Consider the following 25,655-nt stretch of genomic DNA (forward strand, 5'->3'; position numbering starts at 1 on the left):
TTACACTTGTGAGCAAATGAGATAAATTTATATATTAGTGATTAGTTGGTTTATTTCTCCACCTTTATGCCAAATAGTGGTGTTTTATCCCTGAACTGTGCCTAAGTGGTTGCCAGTCTCTTTGGCATGATAGTGCTATTGACTACTTTCATGGCTTCTACTTCAGTGTACACAAGGGAAATGAGGAGAGGCTGATAATCAGACTAGGATTTAAATCCCAACATCACAATTTACTTGGTTAATAACCTTGGACAAGTCACTTAGCTCCACCAGGTCTTTGTCTTCTTATCTGTGAAGTGGGAGTGATAGTATTTACCTCTTAGAGTGCATGTGAAGATTAAGTGGGATCTTATGATGCACCTTACTAGCTTGGGGTATAAGTTTGGTCATACCTTTAAAAAATTTCTAATTGATCACCTATTTAAAACCTCCTTTGCAAATTGAACAAGAACTCAAGGGGCTTACTATTCTGAAGGAGTCTCCTGCCCACCCCCAGGACAGAGAGAAACTCAGAAAAGCCTGACCCATCCACTGGTAGGCCCTGGTTTCAGCAGCTGCTGTTTTTTGGGGGGACCTTTTGAATGAATAGGTTTCACCCAGGTCAATGTGCCCTTAATCACTGCTGCCATGCCTCTTCTAGTCCAGGTCTTTGCACACAATATGGTGGTGCCCAAGCTTGACCTCTCAAGGTAACTCATCTCCAGGTCACACCCACATAGTTGCTGTGCTCTGTGACACCCTCTGACATCAGTGCCACAGTGACCAGCTCCAGAGGAACTTGTCACCAAGTCCAGACACTCTGTTCTTTCATGGTGAGTAATTGGACATTAGTGTCTTTTCCTACCATTGGACCTCACTTGGAATCATCCCAATTCATTTGAAAATTCTGATAACATTGAATTTCAAATAGGAAGTATATTTAAAAAATACATCAAAAAGATTATCCATCATGACCAAGTAGGATTTATTCCAGAAATGTAGGATGGAATAATATTTGTAAATCAACCAATGTGATATACACATTTTCCAAAGTAAGGATAAAAATCATGATCATTTCAACATACTCAAAAAAAGCATTTGTCAAAATTCAATATCTATTCATGATTAAAAAACTCTCAACAAAATGGGTATAGAGGGAACATACCTCAACATAAGAAAGGCCACATATGACAAACCCATAGTTAACATCATACTCAGCAGTGAAAAGCTAAAAGATTTTCCTGTAAGATCAGGAATAAGACAAGGATGCCTACTCTTACCACTTTTATTCAACATAGTACTGGAGGTCCTAGCCACAGCACTCAGACAAGAAAAAGAAATAAAAGGCATTCAGATTGGTAAGGGAGAACTTAAACTTTCACTATTTGCAGCTGATATGATACCATATATAGAAAACCCTAGACTCCACTAAAAAACTATTAGCATAAATGGATTCCTCAAAGTACAGGATATAAAATCAATGTACAAGAATTTGTTGCATTCCTATGTACTAATAATGAACTAGCAGAAAGAAAAGTTAAGAAAACAGTTCCATTTACAATTACGTTAAAAGAATAAAATACCTAGGAATAAACCTAGCCAAGGAGGTGAAAGACCGTACTCTAAAAACTGTAAGACATTGATGAAAGAAATTGAAGAAGACAAATAAATGGAAATCTATCTCATGGTCCTGGATAAGAAGAATTAATATTGTCAAAATGGCCATCCTGCCAAAAGCAATTTACATATTCAGTGCAATTCTATCAAAATACCAATGGCATTTTCAATGAACTAGAATAAATAATCCTAAAATTAATATGGAACCACAAAAGACCCTAAATAGTCAAAGCAATCTTGAGAAAGAAGAACAAAGCTGGAGGTATCAAACTCTCTGACTTCAAGCTATACTACAAAGCTACAGTGATTAAAACAGTTTGGTACTGGCACAAGAACAACCCATAGATTAATGGAACATAATAGAGAGCCCAGAAATAAACTCACATATTTATGGTCAATTAATATATGACAAAGGAGATAAGAATATAAAACCGGGAAAAGATATTCTCTTCAATAAATGGTGTTGGGAAAACTGAACAGCTACATGCAAGAGGATGAAATTTGATTACTGTCTAACTCCATACACAAAAGTAAACTCGAAATAGATCAAAGACTCAATATAAGACATGAAATCATAAAACTCTGAGAAGAAAACATAGGCAAATATCTCTTGAATATAAGCATGAGCAACATTTTTCTGGAGATGTCTCCCAGGCAAGGGAAACAAAAGCAAAGCAAAAATAAGCAAGTGGGACATCAAACTAAAAAGCTGCTGTACAGCAAAGGGAACCATCAACTAAACAAAAAGACAACCTACAGTGTGGGAGAATATATTCATAAATGATATATCTGATAAGGGGCTAACATTCAAAATATACAGAAATTCACATGACTCAACGCCAAAAGAAACAAATAACCCTATTAAAAAATGGACAGAAGACCTGAATAGACATTTTTCCAAAGAAGACACACAATAAGATTGTGTATCAATGATACTTCAATAATAATAATAAAAAAGACATACAGATGGCCAACAGGCACATGAAAAGATGCTCCATATCACTAATCATCAGGGAAATACAAATCAAAACCACAATTAGCTGTCACCTCACATCAATCAGAATAGGAACTATCTAAAAGATAAGAAATAACAACTGTTGGTGAGGATGTGGAGAAAAAGGAACCCTCCTATACTGTAGGTGGGAATGTAAATTGAGCAGCCACTATGGAAAACAGTATGGAGGTTCCTCAAATAATTAAAAATAGAAATATGATATGATCTGGTAATTCTACTTCTGGGAATTGCCTTAAGAAAATAAAATCATTAATTCAGAAATATATATGCACCGCTATGTTTATCACAGTATTATTTATAGTAGCAAAGATATGGAAGCAACCAAAGTATTCATTAATAGATGAACAGATAAAGAAGATGTGGTACATAAATACAATAAAATATTATTCAGTCATAAAAAAAAAAGAAATCTTGTCATTTGTGACAACATGATATTATACTAAGTGAAATAAGCCAGGCAGAGAAAAACAAATACTACATAACTTTACTTGTAAGTGGAACCTAAAAAACAAAACAAAACAAGATGTATAAAACAGCAATAGACACATATACACTGAGAATTGACTGGTTGTTACCACAGGGGAAGGGTTAGGGTGGGTGAAATAGGTGAAGGGAATAAAGTGGCATAAAATGTCAATCATAATGTAAATTAGTCAAGGAATGAAAGTACAGCATAGAGAATATAGTCAATAATTCTGTTACATCTTTCTGTGTTGACAGCAACTACACTAGTTGGGGTGAACATCTAAATATGTAGATAAGTGTTGGATCACTGTGTTATACACTTGAAACCCATATAATACTGTATATCAACTATACTTCAATAAAAAAATAGCAACAATGACCAAAGGAAGTGGTCCAGGTCACCTTCCCCTTCAAGAGGCTCCTTAAGTTCACTAAACAAATTTAGCCCACTCCTCCCATCTATCAGAGCTGAATACCAAGCAAATCACAGAAATTCCTATCACATCATCCTCTATCAGGAATGGCTCAGCAAACTTGAATCTGTATAACTAAGAAGAGCTGTTCAAATGAATCTTCCAGACATAAAGAAGGTCTACCAGGGACATTTTGATGTTATCCAGACAGACATAATCTGAGACCTTCTCTTAATAATTAAGTAAAACAAAACAAAAGCTTCAGCAGACACAGAAGTAGCTAGCATACCCATCACCTAACAGGTGCTCAGAAAATGTTGGTTCTCTCCCTCCTCCACTCTTCCTCAGCTTGATCACACACCTCTACATCATTCAGCTGGGAACATGTAATTTTCCAGAGACCTAACATTCCCAAGTGTTCATTTCTCTGCTGCTCTGTGTAAATACAGTCCAGATGATTCTGGACTGTCTTCTGCCAGGCTCACCAGGCTTGTAAACACTGACTTGTTCTCAGGCATGAAACAAGAGTTGGTGGCAGCAGTTTCTCCTGCTTACCTCTGTTGAATTCCAGCAAGGTTCCACATTCAGAGCTGCTTTTAGGGTATGTTTGCCTAAAGCAGTTTATACTTTCTTCAAATGGTTAATTTTATTTTATATTTGTGCTCAATTTGTGACCCAGAGCATTTTGTCATGGAAAATTATTTGGTAATGTAAATATAAACAATGCATAGCTAGTATCCCTCTTAACAGAGAGAGAGGCGTTTGTAAAGTGTGTGTTGTTACAAACCTTTGCCGCACAACATTCTGCATTCTTTGAGAAAGGATGGGGTATTTCCTTTTTGGAGGTTTAGTTTCAAGGAACCATATTTTACTTTTCTGGTTTTGTCAACAAAACATGTATCTGTGTGGTTAAGACACACAGGGGCCTGTGGGGCTTGTGGTCAGAGGCTAACCTCAGACTATGTCTCCAGACTTCCAGACAAGCTCTTTATTACATTCCCTTGCAGAACTGCCAGACCTCACCACCAGGCCCTATGGGTGTGGCATCAAAGCTGACTCTATTCTCCAAAAGAAAGTGACAGCTCTTTTGAATTATTTGGGGTACAGAAAAGAATTTTCACATGATTCATGAGACAAATCAGGTGTTCATTACCATATTATCCTGACAGGTATTTAATTACTGGCTTTAGACACAAATTCTAATAGAAATAGAAAGAAGAAAAACAGACCAATTCCGAAGCTCTCTTGAAAATATCCTTAGTTCCCCCACCATCCTTTTCACTGGCCTCCTTTTGCTTTAATGTTTTCTCCAGAAATGCTTTGCTAATGCTCTGGTGTGGCTTTGGCTTAGCTGCATTTGTTGGAAAGGGAAAACTTCCATTCTATAAAACATTGCATCCTGATTCTTTGAAATTCCCAGTGAACTTGGAGAAATTATGTCTTGGCATCCAGCGTACTTCTGGGAACACAACATGATGCTGACGACATAGCCCAGTCACTCCACTTGACAAAATGTTTGTTTGTGTCATTTCACTTAAATATTCAGTGATGAGGAAGAACAGAAGTGGAAAGCCTTACTTACCAGAGTTTATTGTAGGTTTCATGTGGATGGTAATTACTTTTGAAACACCACTCTGGATAAACTGATCAGATTAGGATGAATCCTGGCTGGCCAATAGCTATTGGAATGATTCTCCATGCATGACTATGTTGCATTATTACAAAATGTGGCAGGATAGACCTGCCCAGCCATTGCAGCAGATGCTCATTTGTAATACTGCCTTAAGGAGATGAGGAGATGAGAGTAAATTGTTCCAGCAGCTCAGCCTGCGCTGCCAACAGTTCAGAGGAGCTGCCAGAGGGGCTGGAGGTACCTGGGAACCTGGAACTTGTTTTCACAGTGCTGTCAGCTGTGATGATGGCCTTGCTCATGTTCTCCTTGGGATGCTCAGTGGAGATCCAGAAGCTGTGGGCACACATCAGGAGACCGTGGGGCATTGCTGTGGGGCTGCTTTGCCAGTTTGGGCTCATGCCTCTCACAGCCTATCTCCTGGCTCTCAGCTTCTCCTTGAAGCCAAGGCAGGCTGCTGCTGTTCTCATCCTGGGGTGCTGCCCAGGAGGCACCATCTCTAACATTTTCACCTTCTGGCTTGATGGAGATATGGATCTCAGGTAAGTTACGCTAGGGAAGATCAGCAGCCTTCCCTCAGAGCACTTTGTCTTGGGGGATAACTGACACTTTTGTGTTGAAAACTGTATCAATCTTTAGGTAGAGATTTTCGTGGGAAACATTTCACAGAGACTTGTTCAATCCTGGAAGGGCTTTCCTTTCTGAGCTTAAAATTTGCTTTGCTGTGATCATCCTCTGTTTTACTTGCAACTACTTCTCTGAGTAGTGGTGTTTGCTTGCTTCCTATGTTTAGTGGAGGCAGGTCTCCTCCCTTCCTAGGCATGAACTTGTTCTCTCGCACAGTGGCAGCTTGAACCACAGCCTCCTAGCATGCAGGCTGGGAATCCCAGGAAGCTCGTGGCCATGGTTTGATAGCTGGCATGTTGTGGCGCCGGTGAAATGTGAATGATGAAGCCTGTGTAGTGATCATCAAGTGTTGCCTGAGTACCTACCTGCCTTATGAAAGAAGTGTTTTGGAGGACCAGAGAGAGGAGCTTTAGGGCATGTACAGACATACCCTGTTTTAAGTGCTGGTGGTGGCCTATTGAGTGGACTTGAGCAGCAACATAAAGACTTTTATGACTGAAAGTCTTCTTTCTTGTTGCTTTGCAGATGCTCAACATTTATCACTAGACTCATTCCTTTCATTTAAGCAGTGACCTTATTCCAAATATGGTGTAAATGCACACCCTGGGGAGACAGTGGTTTTATCAGTCATTTACACTTTAATGAGGATAAATTAATCACATATATTTTTGGAGTGCAAATTTTGAGGGGGAAAAAGAGAGTTTGAGCAAAGAATAGAGGAGTCACAATTTGGAAAAATAAAAGAGCTAGAGAGAGTAGTCTTTCTAGGTTCTTTGCTTACTTATGAACAAAGTTTTCTACTTTCTGCTCTGGGAAAGAACTACATATAAATTCAGATCTTTGTTCAATGTGAAGTCATCTGGTTGAGATTTATTCTACGATGAATGAACGGATTAGAGGTGCTGACTGTGCTGGGAGTTGATGTTAGTGAGTCAGCAGTGGGTCTGGGTTTCTGATTTCCGGCATGTGCTGAGTGTTTGGCATATGGAAGATATTTCACCTATAACTTTTAATGAGTTCATGCCATTCAGACCAATAATTAATTTTCATATAGCAATGTTTTTAGTTACCCATTTATCAGGGATTGTAAAAGAAACATTGCACTGCTAACTTAACTTCAAACAAAAATCATCAACATAGTAATTGGGAAATGAAATATTCTTTGCACAAAGTTCACATGTCAGTGATAACTTTGGTGACCTGAAAATTTTTGGAAAGAAAAAGGAAACATACTGATTGGGTAGCCTGACAGGCATGAGGTAGGTGCTTTCATGTATCCTTTCTCTTTATTCTTGGCTTTCATAGTAACTTTGTAAATGACCTTTTATTATTCTGAATTTATAGCTGAGAAAATTGTGACTCAGATTGGGTAAGTAGGTTGCCAAATACTACAGATGAGTGTGGCAGAACTCAGATTTGAATTCACACCTGTTTCTCATCAGTCTGCAATTTAGACACTTTTTTCCATACTATTTATTAACACAACTAGCTCTTCTGTTCTGAACAGGAGCATAAACCCTTAGCCAGTGTTCTCAAACACTTCTGGGAAAGAACATTTATTAACTTCATCTTTTATTAGCCACTGTTGTAATAAAAATACCAATGAATAGGAAGTCTATAAGAGACAAAGCTCATTTTACTTCCCTTTGCTAACTCTATCTTTAATTGGCTATTAACTTTGGTCAAATCATTTAACCTATAAGCCTTATCTCCTCATTGTACTATGGTGTAAAATTACTTATTTCTCACAAGACTTCATTTTAAGGAGGAAATACATTTGCAGGAGGCCAGGCACATTGTAGGTGAGTAATAAATATTAGCTACTCTCTCCTTTTCTTTTAAAATTTTAGAGTCTCACAAACGAAAACAAACAAGCCAAAAAAATGAATTATAACAAATGAACTTTACAAATAGGGGCAAAACATTAGATTTTTCAAAAGCTTATAGATTGAAGAATAATAAAATCTTTAACTCCCAATAAAAATTAAAAATAGGAGAAAATTCAGTATTATTGAGGAATATGATATCCAAACTCATTACATTTCATCCTACTTGATTACCAACAAAAATAACTTTTAAGCAAAGTTCAGTAGATAGTCACTGACAGGAATTCTGTTTTTTATGCTGAGCAAAATCTAAGAGCATCCACTTCATCTTCATTTTACAAATGAGGATATTCAGATGTAGCTCTCTGTAGATCCCCCCAAACACATTTCTCGTGCCTTAACTCCATGCTTCATTCAATCTACCCCAGTTCTCCATGTGTTCACCCCAAACATGGCATGTCAGAATCAACATGTTTGAAGCAGTTCCTGCATATCTGGTGATAACACCAGTCATTCTCCCAGTCACCCGGGCCCGTCATCTCAGCATTCCCCTGTGACTCCCTTCACACCTCACCTCATTTGCTCAATTCGATGTCTGGTCCTGTAACCTTCTTGCTTGTCAGTCATACCTATGACTTCCTATTTATCTCCACTGCCATTTCCTCAGGTCAGGCCCTCACATTTTCCTTTTTGGTCAGTTGTAATATTTTCACAACGTTTTGCCACCTTCAGTCTCTCCATCATGGTTTTGTAGTAAGTGGATAAGGCAAGCTCTGGGGCAGATTATATTTAATTCCTGACTTGGGACTTCTTTTCTGCAACTGAAAATCATGACACTTCCCTTTTGGTACTGTAAACAGAAAAATGAACATGCTGTGGATAGAACTTTCTCAGTATCTATTAAACTGAATAGAAGCTAAGTCAGGTGTAACCTACTCTTCCAGGTTTATTTTCTATTAAGCACAACTAGTCTACAGTCAAAATAGACTGACTGCTCACTATTCTCTAAACATACCCCATGCTTTTCCAACTTTCTTTTGCCCATGTTGTTCCCACAGCCTGGAATGCCAACTGGTCTGATTCTATACCCTCTAGTCATAATATCATTTTTCATTATAAATGTTCTGGAAAGCAATTGGCCAGCATATATGAGGAGCCTAAAAAGTTATCCCGCCCCTGGACTGAGCTCAGCTGATCTTGGCCAGGCTCTCTCCTGTGTTTGGGTGCTGGCCTTGGATGGCCTCTGCTGGGACAGCTGGGCTCTCCTCCACATGCTCTCTTAGATTCTCTGGCGACTTGATCACGTGACAGTGGCATGGTTCTTAAAAAGTGGAATCATACAAGGTCTCCTGAGGCCTCAGTTTAAACCAGTTCAACATAATTTCTACTAGACTCCATTGGCCAATGTAGATTGCAAGGCCAGCCCAAATTCAAGGGATAGAGAAGGGGATTCTGCCTCTTGGTGGGTGGGATGAGTGGCAAAATCACACTGTAGAGGGTGTGGATAAGAGAGGGGTGAAAAATTGGGGATACTTTTGCAACCTACTGTCCTAAGGATGGAAAGAATTCTTGCTTTTGAGGGTAGGACATGAAAACTAAATCTGGCAGTAAATTGTAATAATTAAGTGCACCACTCTGAAGCCAGTAAGTAGAACTGTCACTTATTAGCTGGGTCAGCTTGGCAGATTATGTAAATTCTCTGTGCTTCAGCTTCCTTACTTTTAAAATAGTGAGAAACATAACCTACCCCATGGGTCATTTTAAGTTTCAAGAATTTTGTGACAATCGGGAGAGAAAAGCAAATTATGAAGTCTAATTGTCTCCCTTCCCCCACTCCAGTTTTTAATGTTTTTCTGAAACTATTTGACAGAGATGCCTCTCCTCTCTGTTCCCACAGCACCAAATATGTAATTCTTTCTTGTCATCCACTGGAAGGCAGTCCAATAGCTGAGCTACTTATCCGCATCATCCACTAGGTCCGTAATCTCCTCGAGGGCTTGATCCTCTTTATGTGCTCATTGCCAGCCTGGAGGTGGTAGGTTCTTGGTAAACATTGAATGAATGACTGAAGGGAAGTTTCTGATTGCTTGTGTGTGTTACCAAAACTGCTCTTAGGACAGCTCCCATTGTCTTTAGTTTGACAACTTTTAATATACAGAGGTTCATTCTTTCCTGAGGATGTATCGATGTCCTCAGCTGAAGAGAAAGGATTCTGACCAAAGGTGGAGATGGAGCCTGAGGAGTTCAGTGGCTAATTTTGACTTTTGAACTTTAAAGAAGCTCTTGGTCCTTTAGCAGACACACTGGAAATAGGACTTCAGGTTCTTCAGCTCTGTCTGGCATGGCTTGGTGGAGAAATAAAGATCATCTTTAAGGGACAGAACTTAGATTGAATCCATGTGACTTTGTGTAAGTTTCTATAACTCTCTGCACTTTAGTTTCCTTGTCTATACAATGGAAATAATACCGACACATACGGTTATTGTATAGATGAAAAGAGGAAATGTTATCTAAAAGCATGAGGTATAATATTTACAGGTAGTTTTCAACAGATGCTAGTTATTTTTATTGAGAGGCAGCAGACAGGAGTAACATTTATATTTGGGGATGGAAAACCTGGCCTTGAACTCTTTTCTAGGACCATGTCTGCTGATCTGATCTTAGAATATACTTCATGTCCACCTGCTTACCCTAATAATTTTTTATTTTTTTCCAGTGGAGAAACACATGTGTACTTTCATAGTTTTGAGTGTCAGAATTCCTGATTTTACCAGTTTGAAATGAAAACATTTGAATAATTTAAACCTAATTGAAAAATGGTATACTTATTGACACTACATTTTAATGTAATGCATATATACATAATTTCCTTCTTTTAAGGAAGGTTCAAGATTTACCTGTTTGTCCAGACTTGCTGAATCTGTCTCATTATTCTCTGTAATAGTTTGGGGATTATGATGCCATTCTTCTGAGTTCAAGTGGAATCTTGTTATGTTGAAGTCAGATTTTGCCAACAGTTTTCCTATATGTGAGCAGAGCAGCCAAGAGACCCAGTTAGCCACATCCTCTGTTTATGCAATATTGGAATTTCATGGCAGTAAAACAAAAGGTATGACTTTCCACTGTGTTCACACATCTACTCTGTGCTTTTCCAGCTTTGTTGGTATTTATAACAGTTAGCTGAGCACTGTCTATCAAGTATCGTGCTTGAGCATTTGTATAAAGGATGGAAACAGAAACCTACATAATCAAGGATACAGACTCAGTCTGATACAGTTCTTACATTTTGCATCCCACAGTTATGAATCTTACTTTTCTGCTGTTTGAGTAAAAGGAAAATGCTGTGTTAGTTTTCTAGAACGTCAAGAGTAAAATGATGTAGTATGGAATCTGGTGCTCGGAAGAGCCAAGGAATGTGGCATTATCAAAGGCTGAGAATTTGGAGAAGCTTCCTGTATACTGTCTTTATGGATACAGAGGTTTGAGAGCCGTGGCAATCTGCTCTTCTTCTTTTATCTGCTCTCTAGCTAGGAAGATGTCTTTGTACAAAGTAAGCATTCCTGATAGGAAAAAATTATTTTAAATTTTATATGGAATAAAATATATGTAAGAACTGCTAAGAAAGGTTTGAGAGGAAAAACGTATGTGAAAGTCTTTGTTCTATCATATGTAAAAACAATATGAAAACACTGTCATTAAAACAGTTTGGTATTTGCCTACATGAAAAATAACATTTTGAATGCACTTGGACATTTAACATATAATGAAGTTGGCACTTCAATTTAGTGGTAAGTTATTTAGTAAATAATGTTGACATACTTGTCTCTCAATGTAGAAGACAACAGATTAGTGTCATACCTTATACTGTATAAAATATAATTTTTAAATGAGCTAAAAGTATAAATAGAAAATATCAACATATAAAAAATTAAAAAATGGTGGCAACATTTGTATGCCCTCAAGATAGGGAAAAATCTTTAAGACAGGAAACTCAGAAGCCGTTAAAAAAAATGGGCAGATTTGAGTAATCATTGTTAATCATTTATTATGGCAAAAGTCTTAAGTATAGTAAAAAATATACAGTAAGCTTGGCAAAGATATTTGCATTACACATGATGTTACATATCCTAATTTTAAAAGAGTTTCTACAAGTAGAGAAGAAGTAGTAAGACAAAGCAAAGTCATTTAGAGAGAACATCCAAGAGGTTGGTAAACATGAAAAAAAGCCCAGCCTCATAGAGTCAGGTGTATAACAAAATAATAGCGAGATGCATTTTTTAATGTTCTCTTGAGAATTAAAAGGGATAGATCATATCCAGTATAGGCAAGATAGTGAAATGCAACACTCTTTTGGAAAATAATCTGTCAGTATATATATATTAAATTAAAAAACAGACTTTTGACATAGCTATTCTACCTTGGGGGATGTATTCTACGGAAATAAAATAATTATTTCAAGTAAAATACATATAAGAAAGTTTATGAAAACCTTGTTTATAGTAGAAAAACACTCAAAACAATTGATTCATTATTGATGAAGAAATTATGGCACATTGGTATTATAATGTGCTCTGCAGTTCTTTAAAAGAATGAGTTGAGATATATGCACACCTATGTTCACTGCAGCATTGTTTACAATAGCAAAGATATGGAAGCAATCTAAGTATCCATCAACAGATGAATGGATAAAAGAAGATGTGGTTCACATACACAATGGACTATTACTTAGCCATAAAAAGAAGGAAATCTTGCCATTTGTGACAGCATGGATGGGTCTACAGGGTATTATGCTAAGTGAAATAAGCCAGGCCGAGAAAGACAAAAACCATGTGATTTCACTTACATGTGGAATCTAAAAAACAAAACAAGCAAACAAACAACACAGACCCATAAATATTGACAACAGATTGTTGGTTACCACAGGGAGGGAAGTGGGGAGGTAGGTAAACTAGATGAAGGGGATAAAGAGGTACAAACTGAAAATTGTAAAATAAATTAGTCACTGGAATGGAAGTAAAACAGAGAATATAACCAAATAATATTATAATTTCTTGGTATTTTCAGGGGGAAATGTACTTATTGTGGCAAGCATCAGTAATAAATATAGTTATCAAGTCACTATGTTGTACATCTGAAACCAATATAATATTGTATATCAACTTTATTCCAATTAAAAAAAATAACAAAAAAAGAATAAGTTGAAGCTATATGTATTTCCTTGAAAGGATTCTATTATATTAAGTGGAGAAAAAAAAAGTAACCAAGCCACAGTAAGGAGCATGGTGACTGTGTTAAAATTCAACAACAAAGAAATGCCTCTATTCATCCAACAAGAAAATATGAAATAGGGGTGCTTAGAAAGAACTTAAACTTTAAAAACTTAAAAGAAAATGGAAGGATTGCTTAAAAGAAATAAGAGAAGAGATGTATACGTAACCACTTGCAAATTACCTCAGTCTAGATTTCTAAAAAGGACAACAGTCAGCTAAATATTTGCTCTTTAAAATGTTATTCACATTTGTACTTGGAAAAGCATGACTTAGTTATTTGTTAATAGAAAGTCTCTGATCCTCCGGATTGCTGCTGGGGCTATCTACCACTTGAATTCAGTGTAAAGGTTCAATTCACTAAGATTTCCAAGGTTCACATGCAGACATATGACATATGAGGAAAGCAGAGAGAACATTTTCCTGGCAGCAGTGTACCGACACATTGATTCGTTCTTTCCTTAGCTGTCATGGAAGATGAGCTCATAGCCCTCCGCGCACTGCTCCATCCGCTCTGTCTGGATGTGCCCAGTGGGCTCTTCTCCCTCTCCCCAGTCCAGAGCGGGAGGGGTCCTTCCAAGGCTCTGCTCCCCAGGCCCTGGGTCTCTCATTATACATACATGTTTCTATTACACTGAACTTATATATTTTATCATGTAACTCTTTTTCTCCAATTAAGAAATGTAAAGACTTTAAAATAGGACTTTACATATTTGGAAAAAGAAAGAAACAATATATTACAAATTATGAAGCAATAACATTTCACACACTGCAATAAAAGTATAGTGATCAAAATACAGAGTTTTTGAAGGTTCTAAACTTTTTTCCTCCAAGATATTATGTAGTTGCAAATCCTTAAGATGCTGGGCACACAATTTGTTAGCCTTTTGAGTTAGAGACAATCATAATAATAACAAAGATAAACCAATTGTCTAGTAGAATCATTCAGATTTGTTCAACAAAGACCAAGACTCTGTTCTGATCATTCCCATTCATTTTCCTGGTACAGCTGTGTTGCATAGCTATTGGCCAGACTGTGTTTGATTCATTCACGTACCTACTTTTCACCTTCAAGATGGTAGATTTGTATCTCTAGTGATGGTAGCATCTGAGGTCCCTTTTCCTATCTAGAATTATTTTCCTATCTAGAATATTCCCAGTATCATCTCTAACTTAACAAGTCCTCTCAAATTGATGCTAAGTGACCCCATTTTTCTGTCAATCATAGCATCATTTTGAAGTCTAGAAATCTTACTTTTTATCCTAGCTCATCACTCTACTACTCCTATTTCTAAACATGGGATCACACAATATCAAAATTTAAAAGAGAAGTTTTAATTTAGTCCAGCAGTTCATACCAATTCTCTTTTGCTATGGTTCTGTACCTACTCTGGCTCTGTCCAGCTTGCTCTGTTTGAGGATCAGTGCTGTGGGGTCCCCTCTCTATCCACTGGGACTTTTCTGGCATTTGGGTGACTTCTTCCTGATATTTAATAACATTTCGCACTGAGTAAACACAGCTTTGTGGCAAACTTGCCCTATTTTCATCCCCCTGGTACCAAAAACTAGATAAAGATATCACAAGAAAACTACAGACCAATATTCCTTATGACTATATATGTAAACAAAATTTTTTAGTGATATATAGTCTTATATTAGTTTCAAGTACACAGCACAGTGGTTCAACAGTTACCCATATTATGAAATCCTCACCCCCACTAGTGCAGTTACTATCTGTCAACATAGGAATATGTTACAGAATCACTGGCTATATTCTCCATGGTGTGCTACTATCCCCATGACTAACTTACATTATGATTGAGAATTTTTGTGCCTCTTTATCCCCCTCACCCTCCCCACAGACCTACCCTAACCCCTCCCCTGTGGTAATCACCAGTCACTTCTCAGTGTCTATGAGTCTATTGCTGTTCTGTTCATTCTCTTTTGCTTTGTTTTTAACTCCACAAGTAAGTGAAACAATATGGTATTTGTCTTTCTTCACCTGACTTATTTCACCAAGCACAGTACCTCTAGACCCATCCATGTTGTTGCAAATGGGAAGATTTTTTCTCCTTACGGCTGAATAATATTCCATTGTGTATGTACATGAACCACATCTTCTTTATCCATTCATCTATTGATGGACACTTAGGTTGCTTCCATATCTTGGCTATTGTAAACAATGCAGCATAAACATAGGAGTGCATATATCTTTTCAGATCAGGGGTTTTGTTTTCTTTGGGTAAATTCGTAGAAACAGAATTGTTGGATTGAATCTTATTTGTATTCTTAATTTTTTTTAGAACCTCCATACTGCTTTCCAGAGTGGCTGCATCAATTTGCAATCCCACCAACAGTGTAGGAGGGTTCCCTTTCTCCACATCCTTGTCAACACTTGTTATTTTTTGTCTTTTGGTTAGTGGCCATTCAGACTGGTGTGAGGTGATATCTCATTGTGGTTTTGATTTGCATTTCCCTGATGATTAGCTATGTGGAGCATCTTTTCATGTGCCTGTTGGCTCTCTGTATTTCTTCTTTGGAGAAATGTCTGCTCAGGTCGAATGCCCATTTATTAATTGGTTTAATTGTTTTTTCTGGTATTAAGGCATATGAGCTCTATATATTTTAGATGTTAACCCCTTATCAGATAAATCATTTACAAATATATTCTCCATATTGTTGGTTGCCTTTTTGTTCTGCTGCTGATATCCTTTGCTGTACAGAAGCTTTTTAGTTTGATGTAGTCCCACTTGTTCATTTTTTATCTTGTTTCCCTTGCTTGAGGAGACGTGTCTAGTAAAAAATTGCTCATATTTAGTTTCAAGAGATTTTTGCCTATGTTTTTTTCTAAGAGTTTTATGGTTTTATGTCTTATATTCATGTTTTTGATTCATTTTGAATCTGCTTTTATGCATGGACTTAGTCAGTAATACAGTTTCATTCTCTTGCATGTAGATATCCAGTTTTCCCAACACCAGCTATCTGAGAGGCTGTCTGTTCCCTACTGTATATGCATGGATCCTTTGTCATATATTAATTGACCATATATGTGTGGGTTTATATCTTGACCCTCTATTCTGTTCTAGTCTGTTCTTGTGCCATACTATATTGTCTTGATTATGGTAGCTTTGTAGTATAGCCTAAAAGTCAGCATAATGCCCCCGCCTTGTTCTTCTTTCTCAGGATTGCTTTGGTTATTCAGGGTCTTTTGTGGTTCTATATGAATTCTAGAACTATTTGTTCTAATTCATTGAAAAATGCTTTTGGAATTTAATAGGGATTATATGCAAAAATTCTTAAGAAAACTTGTATATTGATGGCAGGTGTATAAAATGATGCAGCTGTTTTAGAAAACAGCGTGGCATTTCTTCAAAAAGTTAAACTATGAGCAAGCAATTCCATTCTTAGTGTACACTGTGACAATTGAACAGATGTCTGCACAAAAAATGTGCACAAATATTCATAGCAGCATTATTCATATTAGCTAAAAAGTGGAAACATGTGAAATATCCTTCAGTTAATGAATGGACAGAAATGATGTGGCATATCCACACAATACAATATTATCATAAATAGGAATGAAGAACTGATACATGCTAAAACATGGATGAACCTTGACAATATTATGCCAGACACACAAAAAAGGCTACATATTGTATGGTTGTATTCATATGAAATGTCCAGGATAGGCAACCCTATCCAGACAGAAAGTAGATTACTGGTTGTCAGGGGCTGGGGAAGAGGCACTGGGGAATGATTGCTTATGGCTAGGGTTTCTTTCAGGGGATAAAGAAAATATTCTGGAAATAGTGCTGCTATTGCACAGTCTTGTGAATATACTAAAAACACTTTAAAATGATGAATTTTATGGTCTATGAATTGTATCTCAATAGAAAAGAACTGTATAAGAAAAAAAAACCTCATAGTACCTAGTAGCATGTTTAGGACAAATATATCCTCAGGTAAATATGAGTTAATTGACAGATGTCAAGAACTGCAAATACATCCATCATTTGCTGAATAATAGAACAGGAGTGAGCTTCAAGGAACTTAGCCCTTGAAATCTCTAAGGAGTTGTGTCCCAGGAGTTTTTGGTAAGGATTAAATTCTTCATTTCAAACTCTCCTTCTTAAACATCATTTAATTTAATTTTCAGCATTAGTATGACAACCTGTTCCACAGTGGCTGCCTTGGGAATGATGCCACTCTGCCTGTATCTCTACACCTTGTCCTGGAATCTTGAGCAGAATTTCACCATCCCGTACCAGAACATAGGTCTGTATTGGGCTTGTGAAATGGGATAGTAATAGTAATGTTGATGGTGATAATATCTATTGTTTACTATATGTCTCATTTATGCAGGATTTTAAATATATTATCTAATTTAATTCTCTAAATAACTCTACTATAGATTCTGTCACTAGTTCCATTTCCTTGCTTTTCAGGATTATAGAGATTAAGTAACTTGACTGAGGTCTTGTAGATGGTATAAGTATAGAACTAGAATTCTGACTGCAAAGTCCCGCTCTTAACCCCTATAGGAGTCCACTTTTGAAAATAAAGAAAAACAGGGATCTCACTTATTTAAAAAAAAATACAAAACCTAACTAATTCACTGTGAAGCAATAGGACTTGTGATTCAAAGGTTACTGGATCACAGTGGCTCTAATGAGAACTTAGTTCCATGACTCCACCTTTTATGTTGCCAGTGAGCCTTGACTTCTTTACTGATTCAACATGAATGATGCCTATTAATTATTAAAGTATATCTACATGTCACTAATATATTGTTTTGAAAATATATCCTGAGAGATATTATCTACAATTTCATGTGCTTGACAGAGGGATTCTGACAGAGAAGTGAAGGACCAGGTATGGTGGCATTTACTACTATCATACATCCTTCAAAAACTGTCTTTCAAAGATATTTTTTCTTTTTTTATATTTGGAGGTGGATACAGAAAAAAATGGAGTTTTAACAAAGCTTTTGTCTAATTGAAATAGAAATGAGCAGTGGCAGTTAGGGTGAGAAGGGATACCATCTGACAGATTTTTTCTTACCTTAGGAATTACTCTTCTGTGCCTGACTATTCCTGTGGCCTCTGGCGTCTGGGTGAATTATAGATGGCCAAAGCAATCCAAAGTCATTCTCAAGGTAAGCAGCTCCACATGGCAGTGAGCCCATCCTTAGACGAGACACTGGAAAGGCAGACATACACAACGGCTGCAACACACAGGCCAGTCCCACATGCAACAATTTTCCTTACCTATCCTGCACTTTTAGATCCAACCTCCACATTTCCTCTGCTTCTTGAAGCCTTGCTCTGTCACACCCACAGGCCATACACTGAGGTTTATGACACACTATAAAGCATGAGACTTGCTGTAGTGACAGAAAACTAAGGCCTGACCATCCATTTCCAAGGCTTCATACAGGGACTCTCAAGGTGAAGGCTGTTCAAGTCCATGAAATGGAGCCCCAATGTTTAGGAGTAGGGCTGGTTTCATGGAAAAGTAGGATGAAGGGCTGTCTTTCAGAAGCATTCCTGGAGGAGCTCCTAAAATCATGGTTTGTACACCTGAGCAAGGGCTGCTGACCACATGAATAAGTGACAAAACAAAATCAGCACAGTGAGGAATCCGGCCTTGGAATGATGATAACTGGAATCTCCTACCTCCTCTTGACTTTCCAGTGGCATCTTTTGTCTGCTGGAGAAACAAGCAAGTGTCCTTGTTAAGTGACTTTTAAAAATATCTAGCTAGAGAGGAGGCATTTTCGACAACAGTGCTAATATCCTGGGGTGTTTTCAAGTTTTCCAACTATGTATGGTTTTAGAAGATCTAAAATTGTATTATTTGTGCTTCATGAAGATTTTAAAAACATTTTATTTGTATTACCTTTCTAAAGAAATAAACTTGGGGCTAATTGAATGTTCAGGAAATATATCTCAGTTCATTTTAGTTTGGAGTTTATGGTTTGGTTCAGTTTAAGCTCCCGCTGTTTGTTCTACCTGACAGAACACCACACCCATCTGCCTGTACAAATGTGTGCTGCTTTCACTGGACAATTCCCACTATTCCTCTAGTGAGATGAAGAAGAACGGTGGACAAGCAGACCAATCAGCTGGGCCCTGAGAGCTGAAGGAAGGCTTAAAAGTTGTGCATTTGGATTGCATAGGGATGATCTTGTTATTTCAGCAAGAAGAAATTTCCTGTGTGGCTGCACACGGCTGTCGTTTTGTTTACAAAACAAGAAGAGAGAGCATAACCATGCAGACCTCTTACTCTTCAATAGTCTATCTTCAGTCACTTTTCTTAAAAAGATATCTAACAAAAAATCCTGATGGTGTTCCAAATCCTCAATTAGTCCACCAGTGTCAATGGAGAAATCAAATAAATTTTCTATATGTCAATCCCTTGGCTATTTTATAGGATTTTTGGCAGAAAATATTTAATAATATGCATAAATATTCTGAGCAATTTAGTAAAAAGCTAGGATAATCTGATCATTATTTTGGCATATTTTCATTCTCCTTTTTTTAGTCTTCATTTAATTTTATATCTGAACATTTTCTGAACAAATAACTCTTGGTGAATTTTCAAACTTTGAAATCCCTTTTTGGTAGAAAGATGAAGAGGAATTTTTTACAATTGAGGCCTCCTTGGTGTGTTCCAGCATCTTCCCATTAGGTAGGGGAGATGTCCAGAGACCCAGTCTGTCCCTGTATTTGAGCTGTAAAAGAATCCCTAGAGCACATCTACGGTACATGGGGTTGTTTCTGTTTTGCCTGGGTTCCTCATGACCTCCTTCCTCCATACCCTGAATCTTTTCAAATCAAGGTTGATGCTGTAGCTAGGTGCACAGTTTGCTGTCTGCATAGTATGAATGCGAGCTTGTCAAAATCCTAGTTTTCCCAAATATTCTGGGTCTTGCTTCCTATCTATCTGATCTAAAACTTAAAACTATTGGAAACTTTTTTTGTTTTTGTGGAACAACAAAATTAAGAACAGTATTTATTTGGGAGGTGATAGAGGTATCTGTCAGTACTTCTTATATTACAATATTAGCTCAGACTATCTAATGAAGAATGGGTAAATTTCATTTGGAGGAGAGAAGGGCATCAGAGCAGTAAGAAGCCACTGGTGGTTGAAAGCGTGGTGGGAAGAGAGGGGCAGATGGTCAGGGAGGGCAGATTTCAGACAGAGGTTGCCAGTGAGGGGTCTAACAGGTTCGTGTAGGAGTGTTGGAATGCTTACTGTCAGATTTCACTGATTTCACAAATTTGTCCTCTCCAGGGGAAACTCTACTACCCAATTCTTCTGGCCAAGTCCTCTACTTGAAGGGAAAAGATGGTGATCATAAAATAAGACTTAGATTTGTGTTTAGCCTTACCAATTTCTGGCTTAGCCAAATCACCTTGACCACTTTGGAACTCTGTTTCTTTTCTGCAAATGAGATTGGATTTGGTAGTCTCTAAGAAATTTTAGGCTCCAAGCCCCTCAGGGCAGTGATGAGCTTTGTGTCACAGAGCAAACAGACTGATGTTTACCTGTACTTATTCTATTTGTTTGCTCTAGATTGGGACCATTGTTGGTGGGGTCCTCCTCCTGGTGGTTGCAGGAGCTGGTGTGGTGCTGGTGAAAGGATCTTGGAATTCAGACATCACTCTTCTGATCATCAGTTTCATCTTTCCTTTGATTGGCCATGTCGCAGGCTTCCTGCTGGCAATTCTTACCCACCAATCTTGGCAGAGGTACAGTTAAATTATCCATACCCTTTTCTGAGGAGGATAAAGTAAACACACTGCCACTGGCAGGCTTTGCTTCCTGGCTGTGTCAGGAGACATTGAGAGTTTTGACTTGACATGGTGCATGGAACAGATCATATTAATTCTTCACGTAAATGAAAGCAAAGGTCAAATTGATGGGAAATTATAATCTGTGAAGTTAAGCTGTAGTGTTAATACCACTTGTTGAAATCTGGACACATTTCTTATTCTAGTAATTAAATAGGAGGAGTGAGATGGTTTCATAAATATAAAGATCAAAGTATGGCATGCACAAGATTCAAGAGATTAAGCATTTATCCATTGTTTGTGCCAATTTAAAAAAAAATAGTAATTATGAGAAAGGATAAACTTGAGAAATAAGATAAAGCTTACTTTAAATATTATAATTACAAGTTGGACCATATAATTTATAAATACCATGAAATATTAAAAATGATGATTTTCCGTGTTGGTATGTCTATAGATGAGATGAGCATTATTGTACAATGTTAGAGGGAGCATAAATTGGCATAACCTCTCTGGAAGGCAATTTAGTCATATCAATAGCATTATAAATATTTATAGTTGTTAACTCGGTGATTTTACTTCTAGAAATCTGTCCTGAAACTAGGATTGTCAGAGAAGCCCCTGAATATTGATGTGCAAGGATGCTAATTACAGTGTTATTTATAAACACAAAAAATAGAAACAATGTAAATATCTAATTATAGGGAGATATTTAATTCATGATATGCCTATGTATGAAATATGATGCATTGATTTCAATGCTTTTGGAAAATACTTTAGAGAGACACTGAAGTTAAGAAAATAGAAAACAGTATGCATTTTTGATTCCCATTTTGTAGAAGAATGCAAAAGACTTTATGTGTGGGAAAATACAGGAAAAAATAACTGTTTAATTTGAGTAGTGGAATTAAGAGTAACTTAATTTCTTAATATTCCCTTGGTATATTTTCTTAATTTTTCAATCAGTATGTACTATTAGAGTCAGAAAATTTTTGAAGAAAAGTAAACTAAGCAGTTGAATCCCAAAGGTGGAGTTTAGGAAATTTTTACTTGACATTATGCTGTGTCTAGTCCACTTGGGGAATTTAGGATTGTACCAAGTACTGGGTGAGGCTCTGCCAAATGCATCTCATTTACTTACTACCAGCCTGAGAACTAGATACTATTAATACCATTATTCAACAGATGAGCAAACCTTTCAGAGAAGTTAAGCAACTTAACCTTAAGTTCATAGAGCCAGAATGTGGTGGAGTTAGAATTCGGGCCTAGGTTTGTTTCTAAGGTCAATAATTATGAGCGCAGATTGTTGAGTTGTTGAAATATAATTGGATGTGGACAGAAGGTATTCCTGTGGCAAAATATAGTTAGTTAACAATCTTGTTTTTTTCATACCTGATGGCTTCAGTGAGATCAGAACTGATGTACTGCATTTGTCTTGTGAATGGTCCAGGTTTGAGGTTCAGCTTTGTAGTTTAATCATATCAAGATATTGACAGGCATCTTGCAGTGAGGGTAGGATGAAGAAGTGTAGCAAGCAATAGGAAAAGTAGAAATAAATTAAAAGCCACAGAGCTCGCCCTTACTAATGATAATATATTTTCATTCCCACATTACACACCCTTGTTACTTCCATATTACAATCTAGCTTGCATAGGAATACTGGTTTATTTTTTGAAACACCTCTTTCCTTTCTCTACTATCATCTATAAAAACCTGAAGTCTCTTTTATAAATTGGAGACAGAAGAAACTGCTTAACCCAGCCCCCAAGATCCTGCTTATGTCTTCCTTTTTCTCCCTCCTGCTTTTTTTTCAAATGAACTTCCTCCCCTTTTCCCTCCCTCCCTCCTTCCTCCCTTCTCTCCCTCTTTCTTTGCAATTAGAAAACCAATGAAATACAGACAAGTAGAAAGTAGAAAAAGCTTATTACTAAACCCTTTCACTAAAGAAACCATTTTAGACATTGGGTTTTCATTTAGTTTTTTTTTCCAAGTGCTGTTTAGTTTATACTGTTTCATAATTCTAACTCGGTTTTCCATTCTTGTCTCCTTCAACCTCCACTCTGCTCAGGTTGGCTTCCAGCACATGCAGTGCCTCTTAAGAGGCCATGCACATACCTGCCCCTGCAACTTCAATGTCAATCACTGTCATTCTTCACTCTTTCCACCCTTCTATCCTGCTCTTCCCCTGTGAAGCCTCCTCTAACCGCTTATGCCACTTTTCTGAATTTCTACAGCATCTCCCTGACCCTGGATTATCCTTTGTCTTGTGCTGTCACTGAACCTTTCCTGTGTGTATATCTTTGCCCCCAGATTCCTATGGCAGGATTCATAGGGCCCTATTCTGAAGTGCCTATCAGGAGACTATCTACATAGTAGGCACTCAACAAATAATTACTGAATGAGTAAACATTTTCAGTGGCCTAGGCTCATAGTATAAATTTATTGCTATATATAAGAAAAAATTCAGGAATAGTCCTTATTGCTGGTATGTAACTCTTGGAAAATGTTTCACTGTTAGGTGCAGGACGATTTCCTTAGAAACTGGAGCTCAGAATATTCAGATGTGTATCACCATGCTCCAGTTGTCTTTTGCAGCTGAGCAACTGGTCCAGATGCTGAGCTTCCCATTGGCCTATGGGCTTTTCCAAATCTTGGATGGATTTCTCATTGTTGCAGGTGGGTAGAGCCCCCAGTGGGTAGACTTGATTGAAAATTGTCAACCCAACTTACTGACTCCTTTTTCAATCCAAATATCCATATGCTACCCTTTTGAGACATTTTTAGTCTGACATTTCTGGGAAAAATAAAGTGTATAAACAAGATCCTTTGCCACAAGTGGAAGTTTCACAGAAAAATATTTAAAACCATGTAAAAGCTTATAATTATAAACAAATGTGCTTCATAAAAACAATGCACTATCAGAACTTAGATTCCAGAACTTGATAACTCTCTTTGAATAATAATTTATCACAAAAATGACATTTGTTATGTTTTCTCAAGAGCCTTGAAGTCTTCCAAATGCCAGATCATTTCAGTGCTTCTGTGACTAAGAATTGTGCTGAATGGCTGTGAAATATTTTTCAACTATAAAATAGAATACATACCTAACATCCAAAAGACAAGGAACAACAAATGCTGGTGAGGATGCAGAGAAAGGGGAACCCTCCTACACTGTTGGTGGGAATGTAAATTAGTTCAGCCATCCTTAAAAACTAAAAACAGGAATACCATTTGACCGAGGAATTCCATTCCTAGGAATTTTACCGAAGAAAACAAGATCACAGATTCAAAAAAGACAAATTCAAAAAAGACATATGCACCCCTATGTTTCTTGCAGCACTATTTACAATAGCTGAGACATGGAAGCAACTGAAGAATGAATAAAGAAGATGTGGTACATATACACAAGGGAATATTTGCAAAAACATGGATGGAGCTAGAGGGTATTATTCTCAGTGAAATAAACCAGGCAGAGAAGGACGAGTACCAAATGATTTCACTCATTTGTGGAGTATAAGAACAAGCAAAACTGAAGGAACAAAATAGCAGCAGACTCACAGACTCCAAGAAGGGACTAGCGTTTACCAAAGGGAAAGAGCATGTGGAGGTAGGGTGGGGAGGGAGGGAGAAGGGGATTAAGGGGCATTATGATTAGCACACATAATGTAGGGGGAGCACGGGGAAGGCAGTATAGCACAGAGAAGACAAGCAGTGACTCTATAGCATCTTACTATGCTGATGGACAGTGACTGCAATGGGTATGTGGCGGGGACTTGATAATATGGGTGAATGTAGTGACCACAATGTTGCTCATGTGAAGCCTTCATAAGAATGTATATCAATGATACCTTAATAAAAAAATAGAATACATACACAGACATTGAAATACTGTATGTATATATGCATAACCTATCCATATGGCCATATATGCATCATTTTAGAGTCCATCAATATGTAGGTTTACACCAGGTTAAGAGAAAATATGGATAGATAGTATGTAGACATAGACATATAGATTTTACAATAGGCATTGTAAATTTTTGTTGTTGTCAGGGAACAGATTCTGAGTAAGGCTCAATGATTATTGATATAATTGACTATATACTGGTTACTGACATAATAATCAATATAAAGAATACTTGGGGTTTAATTATCCCACCATATAAGAGGAATCGTAGCAGAATAAATCTCCTAATCTTAGATCCAGGCTTTAATTCCTTCTCATGGTGGGACTGTGAGGGAAGGAAAGTGTCTGGTTCTTTCATAGCTCTCTCACAGCACCCAGGAGAGCACCAAGCTGATAGGAAGCACTCTGCAGGAGTTGCTAATTGACTCATTCAAGACAGCTACATATGATGATCCTGAATCACTTCCACCCCCAAAGGTGGTGACACACCAAATCTGCAGCTATAAATTTCCTCTGAAAAATAACTAAGAACTGGAGGAGCAACTCCTTCACATCAGGCAGGTGAGAGGAAAACCATAGTGAAGCAGGCAGGAAAGGCTGAGACACAGTCTCAACAACCCCAATTCCTGTGAGTTTATACATCCATTACCCAAAGCAGACAAACCCCCAATGTACTGATAAGAATACAATGCCAGTAAATTATATTCTTCGCTAAAGTGATTTTTTAATACTTGTGTATTTTACTACCTAGCATATAAGATGTACAAGAGGAGACTGAAGAATAAACACAGAGGAAAGAACTCAGGTTGTGTAGAAGCCTACCATAAGAAGAGATCCACTTCTCCCAAAGAGACCAGTGCTTTCTTGGAGGTGAATGAAGAAGTTGCCACTGTAACTCTTGAGCTACCAGGACCGATGAATCTCCACAGGGCTCTTGAGGCAACCGGCCACGTCTCTTCCATGCATTGTAGGGGCTTGCTGGCCTGACTGGGGTTTAATTTTCCCACCATATAAGAGAAATCGTAGCAGAATAAATCTCCTGATCTTAGATTCAAGCTTTAATTCCTTCTCATGGTGGGACTGTGAGGGAAGGAAAGTATCTGGTTCTTTTCA

At 37.5% G+C, this 25,655-nt stretch overlaps 2 protein-coding genes across 4 annotated transcripts in view; both read left to right on the forward strand.

Moving 5' to 3' along the window:
* Nucleotides 1-11,116, forward strand: part of C5H4orf36 (chromosome 5 C4orf36 homolog) — a 29,535-nt gene extending 18,419 nt beyond the window's left edge. For both annotated transcript variants that reach the window (XM_017681367.2, XM_073237330.1), the window contains exons 6-7: nucleotides 10,517-10,681; nucleotides 10,923-11,116. The gene's annotated coding sequence lies outside the window, so the exon portion shown is untranslated. The remainder of the gene's footprint in view (nucleotides 1-10,516; nucleotides 10,682-10,922) is intronic.
* SLC10A6 (solute carrier family 10 member 6) lies at nucleotides 5,247-25,592 on the forward strand. 2 transcript variants are annotated; one of them, XR_012131676.1, is made up of 7 exons: nucleotides 5,247-5,661; nucleotides 16,996-17,114; nucleotides 17,906-17,994; nucleotides 20,418-20,593; nucleotides 23,154-23,311; nucleotides 23,636-23,773; nucleotides 25,294-25,425. XR_012131676.1 is itself a non-coding variant. In XM_017681365.3 (6 exons), exons 1-6 carry the CDS (start codon nucleotides 5,288-5,290, stop codon nucleotides 25,527-25,529), a joined length of 1,152 nt encoding a protein of 383 aa, XP_017536854.3. In that variant the 5' UTR covers nucleotides 5,249-5,287; the 3' UTR covers nucleotides 25,530-25,592. The 2 variants fall into 2 exon arrangements, 1 of the variants encoding a protein (XP_017536854.3); XM_017681365.3 differs by lacking the exon at nucleotides 23,636-23,773 and having other exon boundaries at nucleotides 5,249-5,661; nucleotides 25,294-25,592.
* The last annotated feature ends 63 nt before the right edge of the window (nucleotides 25,593-25,655 follow it).

The sequence above is a fragment of the Manis javanica genome, chromosome 5 (assembly GCF_040802235.1).
Source record: "Manis javanica isolate MJ-LG chromosome 5, MJ_LKY, whole genome shotgun sequence".
NCBI lineage: Eukaryota > Metazoa > Chordata > Mammalia > Pholidota > Manidae > Manis > Manis javanica.

What these genes read in the sequence shown, in the direction of transcription:
- SLC10A6 (XM_017681365.3), top strand. Translation starts at nt 5,288, where the DNA reads ATGAGAGTAAATTGTTCCAGCAGCTCAGCCTGCGCTGCCAACAGTTCA. An exon ending in GATGGAGATATGGATCTCAG is followed by an intron (nt 5,662 to 16,995) that starts GTAAGTTACGCT and finishes TTTAATTTTCAG; the next exon opens with CATTAGTATGACAACCTGTT. An exon ending in AATCCAAAGTCATTCTCAAG is followed by an intron (nt 17,995 to 20,417) that starts GTAAGCAGCTCC and finishes TGTTTGCTCTAG; the next exon opens with ATTGGGACCATTGTTGGTGG.